General features: G+C 39.8%; 1 protein-coding gene across 1 annotated transcript; it reads left to right on the top strand.

The window, feature by feature from the left end:
* The first annotated feature begins 96 nt into the window (after positions 1-96).
* Positions 97-5,516, top strand: ZBTB42 (zinc finger and BTB domain containing 42). The gene is made up of 2 exons (XM_006036351.3): positions 97-353; positions 641-5,516. Exon 2 carries the CDS (start codon positions 655-657, stop codon positions 2,074-2,076), a length of 1,422 nt encoding a protein of 473 aa, XP_006036413.1. The 5' UTR covers positions 97-353; positions 641-654; the 3' UTR covers positions 2,077-5,516.
* Positions 5,517-8,100: the final 2,584 nt, after the last annotated feature.

Below are 8,100 nucleotides of genomic sequence, written 5' to 3' on the forward strand. Positions count from 1 at the left end.
CCGGGCCAGGTAAGCCGCCCTGCTGCCCCCCCTGCCCTTTCCTCCCCTCTTGGAGCAGCTCTGCTGCAGGCATGGGAGCCTCAATCCATCCCCCCCACCCCCCACACACACTTATTTCCCCTAACTTTTAGGCCGGGGAACTTTCCCTCGTGTGGGGTCCGTCCCCCCCTTTGCTGCTCCTTTCTGCCCCCCTCTTTGCTTTCTTCCCCTCCGCACAACTGTGTTTGGTGGCAGTGTCCCCCGCGCCCAGCGAAAGGGGGTGCCCGGCGCAGCTCTCCGAAAAGATGCCCCAAGTCGGCGAGGGCAGAAAGTCCAGTTATTTTGTTTGCCAGCTCTCGAGGAGACAGACAAAGGTAGAAGGGGCCACGGCTTTCGTAGCTTTTGTTTACTCGCGGTCGAGTTTTTCCTGTTCGGAGCAGGTGCTGGAGGATGAGAAACGCGCTGTATTATTAGTTGTAGTTTGTTTGGGTGGTGTTTTTTGTGTGCGCGCGCGCATTAAAACTATTCCGGACAACAAACAGGGAACGTTATCTCCACGGCTGTTTCTTTGGCTTGTGTTCCCCAAAAGCCGATCTGTTTGTTACAGCTGCTAGGAGGCTTGAGTTTACAGTGGCATTCAAGTTTTTCCTGTTTTGAACAGGTTATGAAGGAAGAATGGAGTTTCCAGACCATAGCCGCCAGTTGCTGCAGTGTCTGAGTCAGCAGCGTCACCAGGGCTTCCTGTGTGACTGTACTGTTTTAGTTGGAGAAGCTCAATTCAGAGCTCACAGAGCTGTTCTTGCTTCTTGCAGCATGTACTTCCATCTTTTCTACAGGGACCAGTTAGACAAAAGGGATATTGTGCATCTGAACAGTGACATTGTCACGGCCCCAGCCTTCGGTCTGCTGCTCGAATTCATGTATGAAGGAAAGCTCGAGTTCAACAGTCTTCCAGTTGAGGATGTGCTGGCTGCAGCTAGCTACCTTCACATGTATGACATTGTGAAAGTCTGCAAGGGCAAGCTGAAAGATAAAGAATTATGTCCGGAAGAAAAGATTAATGACGAGGCAGCTAATTTGGAAAAGGAGGAGCATTTTTTAGACCCGGGAGTCCACGAGTTTGACCCAGGAAACAAACAGAAATTCAGTGCTGCAGAATACGAGAGAGCAACATGCAAAGAGCGGGTCATTGGTCACCCTGCCTGGTCCTCTGATCTTATAAGTGTCAGTTCTGCGTCTGCAGAGGCAGAATCATGCACCGCAGCAGCTGGAAAAACAAAAGCTAATGTCAATAGTTCCACAGGACCTTTGTCCCAAAGGCCTGTTAACCATACCCTGGCTTCAAGTGATGTGGACTGTGCTCTGGATTTGTCTTTCAAGCCTGTGCCTGGGAGAGATTCTTTACACCCCTCCTACGTCTTTGGACAGCTGGCTTCCGACAGCCAGCAGCAGGGTACCGAGCCACTTGTTAAAGATGAACAGGACTTGCTGTCAGATCAGGAGGACAGTGAAGCAAGGAGTCCAGAGAGTCAGCATTTTGGGAATTCAGCCAAGAGCCTAGTGACAGGGTTAGGACACATGTTCACAGGAAACGGCAATTCTCATGCGAGGGAGGATGATATAGATCAAGACAGGGATGAGAGTGAAGATGACATGGATTCCTCTGATATCTCCTCATCAGGTGTGCTCGTGCCCCCCGGGCACATATGCATTTGCCCCCTCTGTAGCAAAGTGTTTCCCAGCCCGCATGTCCTGCAGCTGCACCTGAGCTCTCACTTCAGAGATAAGGATGGCTCACGGACCAGGCTGTCCCCTGACGGGTCAGTGCCCACCTGTACGCTTTGTGGGAAGACTTTTTCATGCATGTACACCTTAAAGAGACATGAAAGGACTCATTCGGGTGAAAAGCCTTATACCTGCGGCCAGTGTGGAAAGAGCTTCCAGTACTCCCACAACCTCAGCCGTCATGCGGTCGTACATACAAGAGAGAAACCGCATGGGTGCAAATGGTGTGAGAGACGCTTTACACAATCTGGTGATTTATACAGACACATTCGGAAATTTCATTGTGGCCTTGTCAAGTCCTTGGTGGTCTGAGACGAGGTTTTGGGTTGTTTTTTTTTGTTTTTGTTTTTTTTTTTATTATTATTTAATATGCCCTTAATACTCCTTCTCTCTTCCCCCTCCCCCCTTCTTTTTTTCCCCCTCTCCACCCAACACTTTTTTTTTTTTTATTAAAGAAAACAAACAGATAACTTTTTCTTTTGGTCTTTTTGGTGATACTCACTTCAGGTCATGATGTTTAAAAGATGCATAAGCATGCACTTCAGAGGCCTTTTAGCCCCAATCCTTGCCCTAAACTCAGTCTCCTAGGTCTTCTCTTGCTCCCCTGTGGTATGTGACTTCTACAGCATCCATGTGAAAATGATCTTAAGTTATTCTGCAGTGATTTTTTTTTTCTTTGCTTCTGTCTGTCATACTTTTGTGCTCCTGTTTTTTCCCCCTTTAGTTAGTTAAAAAAATAATAATGGTAAATTGTCAAGATTTGCTTTTTCTGATACCATTACGTTCCCTAAATATTATATGTATTGTATACAAACATGTCAGAGCTGAACCATGGTTTTACTCTGAGCACAAGGGATTTTGCCCACTTAACTCCACATGTCTCAAGATGGGAATACAGCCTCTCAAAATTTAGAACTAGGGGTGGTATTAAATTGGCCCAGTTTTTAAGAGGGTTCGTCAAATTGTCTGTGGTACAGTTTGGCTTTCGATGCTTGCTAAAGCATCAGAAGAGTTTTGTAGTCGATGCTAACCCCTAATTGAAAAGTCTCGCTTTCAGACTTCAGACTACTAAGAGAGAAATTCACGTTTCTTTCCCCACCCGTCCCCCTCCATGGACTTGTCTGTTGAATGGCACTGAACCACTTTTGAAATTAGATGTGGATAGAAAAATGCTTCTATCCATTATATGCAGAAGGGTATGTAGTAGAGTACATATGAAAAATGAGGATGCTTTTCCATCCTTATATCAATCTCACATGGAAGGGCCAGTTTTGGTCCCATTGAAAAATGACTCAGTAAATGTACAATGGGGGTGCAAGTTTGGGTCCGTAATAAGTGATGTAACATTATTTATATGCTGGGGAATATTTAAGAGCTGCCACACAGTGTCCATGGGAGGAAATGGGGTGGTGTATAATAATTTTTTTTTCCTTTAAAATTTTTTTTTTTTTTTTTTTTTTAAGATACAAGATTACTGGGACCTCTGAGTTGTTCATAGGGTCTTTTAACATGTTTGGTATCATTATAGTTTGTTGGTTTTTTTTCCTCTTAAGTTTCATACTCCAAGTTACTGATCTTAGTTGAGGGGTTTCTTGGCTTATATTCTATTAACACTGGCAGTTGCCCTGTTGCCAATTTTGTGCAGCCCTTCAGATTTCTATGGGAGGGCACAAATTCAAGCCAGTTGGGATAGTTAGCTTGGCCAGGCAGAAACTAAGTCAACTTTTTCCTTTGTTTTTAAAATTTGAGACTGCCTATAATTACAAGTAATTTAATTTCAAATAAGTTAATTCAATTATCTGCCTAATAGAACATCCTTTGGTCTGTGCATGTCAGTAAATATCAGATCATGCCTTTCCAGTTGAAGTATCCATTCAACATATAATTTATGTGAAGCCAAACTAATTATAATACTTGTGGATTTTGAACATCATTCTACTGGGCTAAACTTCCACCCCCTCCCTTATTCAGCAAAATAAAAATCATTATTTCATCACTTTTACTGACACTCCTGGAATTGTATCTTGAAGCTTAATTTATTTTTAAAAAATACGAAGCACTGAAGTGATTTTCTTAAATACTGTACGTCAAAGTACCAGAGTTCAGCCTAAAAGAAGGAAGGAATTCTTCAGCATTTCCCCTTAAAATGTGTTAATTAAGCACTACCTATGTAAACAATATAGTTTCAACAGTGTAATTCTGGTATTGATTGATTGTGAAAGTACTTTTTTATTATTCAGAATTTCACTTGTTGCAACCTCCTCTATTATTATTATTATTATGATTATTCATCTCTTGAACTATGAATGTACGTGTAATGTAAAATTTAATTTCTACTCTATTTATAGGTTATCTTTTTTTTTTAGTCTAACTTCACTGTAAAAATTTTTTTCTGAACCTGTTACATGTGGAAGATGTGGGAGAGTACTGTATCTTGGAACATAAGTGGATTTGGTACTGTGGTCTTATTCTACTTAATCACTTTTTTGCTGTGATCAGAAATAGCACTGAACAAAATCTGCTAAAATTAAGTTATTTTTCTTTCTACTAAAATTAAATTATTTTTTTTCCTGATGATACTTGATATAGTATTTATTAGAATTTTTTGAAGTGGAATTATTACTGTTAAATGTTTTTGGGGGGGGGTTCTTTTTTTTTTTTTTAGAAACAAAGTTAATCTACACTTTAAAATCTTACAGCAATTTCTTTTCATGTTGTAAAGTGAACAACTAATACAGTAGTGGTTTTATCTATGCTTGTAACGTTTTTCTTAGTTTTTGCATTTTTGTGATACTTTTGTTCAATTTCACTTTTCACTACTTTTCATAATATTTTTTGAAAGATCAAATAATCATTTAAAAGGTGCCATAAAAGACATCATTAGTATATGGGGGCAGGGAAAAGTTGAAACAAGTTTATATCTAACTTTAGCCTAGAAATAATTAATTAAATTAATGCTATGAGCATGCTCTGTACTTCAGTGAAAATGGGGCAAAAGTAAGAAGCACGCTGGGTTTTTCTTTTACTGCATCATTCATGCACTGTCCTTTTTCATAATGTAGTGTTTTTATCCCTGAACTTCATAGCTTGAATTTCTAAAGTAAAGACGTTTGCACTTATTTTTATTTTAAGGTGACTTTTTTGGCTATCTTTGTTTTTGCATTTTTTTAAAGTTGCAATAGCTTTGAGCATGTCTTCAAAATGGTTCATTACTCTGCAAGGAAGTACTAAAAACATTGCACACTTAGGTTTGTTTTTCATGAAATATTTCACTGTGGGGTAGTTACATTCTCTATAGAGAAAGTTACTGCTCTGAATTTTAAACACTGGATTTGTCTTCTACTACAAACAAATACTGTGAAGTTAATGTAAAAATCATCAATATTTTTAATTGTTTTTAATCTTGGTGCAGTTCAGATCAGATTAAATATGTATATTTAAAGACACTAATTTTTGTGGGAGAGTTTTATAGTATACAGTATGTAGAAAAGCTATTGGAATGGAATATATTTTATAAAAATGTTCTATCACTGTTTTATAGTGAACTATTTTTTTCTTCAGTGTTAGCATAATGCTGTTTAGTCTAGATAAGACAATCGCAGAAAGAGTGACTTAAACTATTGTTAGTGCTTAGTTTTTGTGTGAAGTTTTTGTTTGCAACTGTAATGGTATGTGCTGTAAAATGTGACAATCGTGATTAGGATTGTTGTCTTTATAAATTTACACAAAATAAAAATGTGCTAGAATTGTAAATCGAGTCTCTTCCCTCTCTGACTGACTTCTACAACTTACAAGTGTCCCTGGTTTCATTTTCTCTTTAAATGACCTAAATGTAAAAACTTACTGTAATAACTTACTCTCTGTCTGTGTCTCCTCCTTGCCAGACTACTTGGATTATGAGACACTTGGGATATTGCTGTTCTTGTTTCAGCAGGCTGTAGACCCACCATTTGATCCTTTACTTGGTTGCTGATGAGAACTAAGTATTCACACTTTGGTTCTTCTGTTTTCAGTTTCCTCCCTATATTGAACCTCATTCAGAACCTGCTGATGTGAATGGGAGTCTCTCCATTGATTACAGTGGGTTTTGGATGAGGTCTGTATTGAGCAATTTTCCCTTATGCCAGATCCTTAGTTGTCCCATATTTTATGTTAACATTTTTATCTATTTTAAAATTGTATCTTGTCTATTGTAAGCCGCTCTGCAACCTGCCTTTAGTGGGGATGAGAACACACAAATCTAATAAATGAAATATCAAGAACTGCATGGTCTTCAGCTGAGGACATGGAGTTACCTTTGGTATTCCATATGGGAAATTAGTCCCGTTGGCTTTAACATGGCTACTCATGCATAGTTTTACCTAAATGTGAGGAGTCTCACTGAAGGCAACTGGGCTACTTGCCAACGCATTTACTTAAATGCTTAAATATTGGTAAGCTTGAGGCATTTCAATCTGAACTAGTTCCACTGAAATCAATGCTAGGACTCCTGTTGACTTAAGTGAGAGTTGAAAATGAGGCTGTTTAAAGAAAAAAACATGAATGCAACATGCTGGTTACTTTGGAAGAGACAAAAGTAAGCTGGGTAGTGGTATCTTGCTTATAGAAACTTCCAAAGCAGCATTGCAGAGAGCTGTTGGAGCATGTAATAGTGGCATGAGGACCATGCTTTTTGCCCTTTCTTTGGTTGCAGCTTCTTTATTGCAACAATCTTGATGAATTTTGCATTCAAACACCTTTCCTGCCTTGCAGCACTTGAGTGCCTCCTGTCTCGCTCTGTAGGGAGGATAGAATGCTGTTGCAGACGACTGAATCCTGCAGCACCTGGCTTTGAAGTGATGCAGTGTTGGCAAGTTCTGTATAATGTTGCTGGATATGTGGCCACCACTAGAGGTGAGTGAGGTCTGCAGGGAAGATTCTTGCAGCTGTTTTGTCTGTAGAGCATTCCATGGTCTCATTCTCTCCATGCCTTCTCTGTAGGTAAGTGGATTCAGGAGTTTGTTCTCAAATGAGCCTAAATGCATTCTGACTTTAGCACTCTGCTGGGCAAAAATGTGTGTTATGGTCTGCTAATGCAATCTGTCAATGCATCCTTCCAAAATGAGGATAGGAGTCTGCTTTTCTGACTTGGCCATTCTAGTCTATGTTGAGAAAAATGTTATTGTATTATTCTGGTACTCCAGCTTATCACACCTATTGTTTGATAGCACGTGTAAATGCTAGCATCATAAAGCTGTAAGAACAAAGTTTTTGTAAAGGGTCTAATAACAAGTGAAACTAGACTGCTTTACATGTTAACATGCCTGCCAGTTAGCAGGTACTGAAGAAGTGTTGCTATCAAATATTAGATGAAAGAATGGTGGCTAGGTATAGGCGGCAGATAATGTCATGAACTATACAGAATATAGCATACTCTTCTGGTCTCTACCTATTTAGATATCTAAATAAAACAAAAATGGGGGAAGGGACCATGCTGGGTTTCTGTATCTCCTTGAGAGGTGAATTCACTGTCTGTGGATTCAGTCTTGCAGTATTGCCAACTCTCGTGACTTTTGCATTGTTCTTAAAGTCTGCACTTCGGGAATGTGAAAAACTTAGCTCTTTCATATATGCATATATACTACTGAGTGAAACATGTTTGCCACTTTGAGGGACTGGGGGACTTTATAAAACCTGTATTGCCAACTCCCATGATTTTTTGGTATGTGTGTATGTGAAAAATCATGGGAGTTGGCAATATTGGTCTTATAAGGTCTTATGCCTTCAAGGGACTGGGGGACCTTATGTTTACTCAGTAGTTTGGAGTTGCTTCTCAGGACCTCCCAGGATTTGGGAGGTTCTGAGGAGCAACTAATACCCTCTGATTCTGTGTAAACCAAACTATATTCAAAAACAGTTTGTCCACTTACGTAGTTCACACTACGAAATGCCACAGTGCAGGGCAGAGACCACAAATGAATGACTTGGTTCCAGCTGAACAGATGTGGCACGGGATAGAATGTCCTAGCCCAAATATAGCTACTAATATTTTGCTTTAGTCAGTGATATTGCAGGCACTGTGGGGATGTCACGATGTGAATTCTTTAGTCTTTTGGATTTGAAATGGTTTATAGCCTGCACGTGAGCATTGCATTCTTTTTAACAAATGAAGTGCCTGAACTTTATATGCATGGTGGGATGAAGTAGTATCCCCGTGAAGGAAAAATGAAAGTGAGGGAAATCCAACACCAAATGTAACCAGGGAATTATTTTGCAGTTGTTTTGAAGACCAATCAAATTCAGACCTAAAGTCTGACTGAGTCAGTCATTTGCTTCTAGTGGGTATAAAGTTAGTGA

Source organism: Alligator sinensis, unplaced genomic scaffold (genome assembly GCF_000455745.1).
Source record: "Alligator sinensis unplaced genomic scaffold, ASM45574v1 scaffold890_1, whole genome shotgun sequence".
Taxonomy (NCBI): domain Eukaryota; kingdom Metazoa; phylum Chordata; order Crocodylia; family Alligatoridae; genus Alligator; species Alligator sinensis.

Coding starts and splice junctions, on each gene's coding strand:
- ZBTB42 (XM_006036351.3), top strand. CDS start 655: ATGGAGTTTCCAGACCATAGCCGCCAGTTGCTGCAGTGTCTGAGTCAG.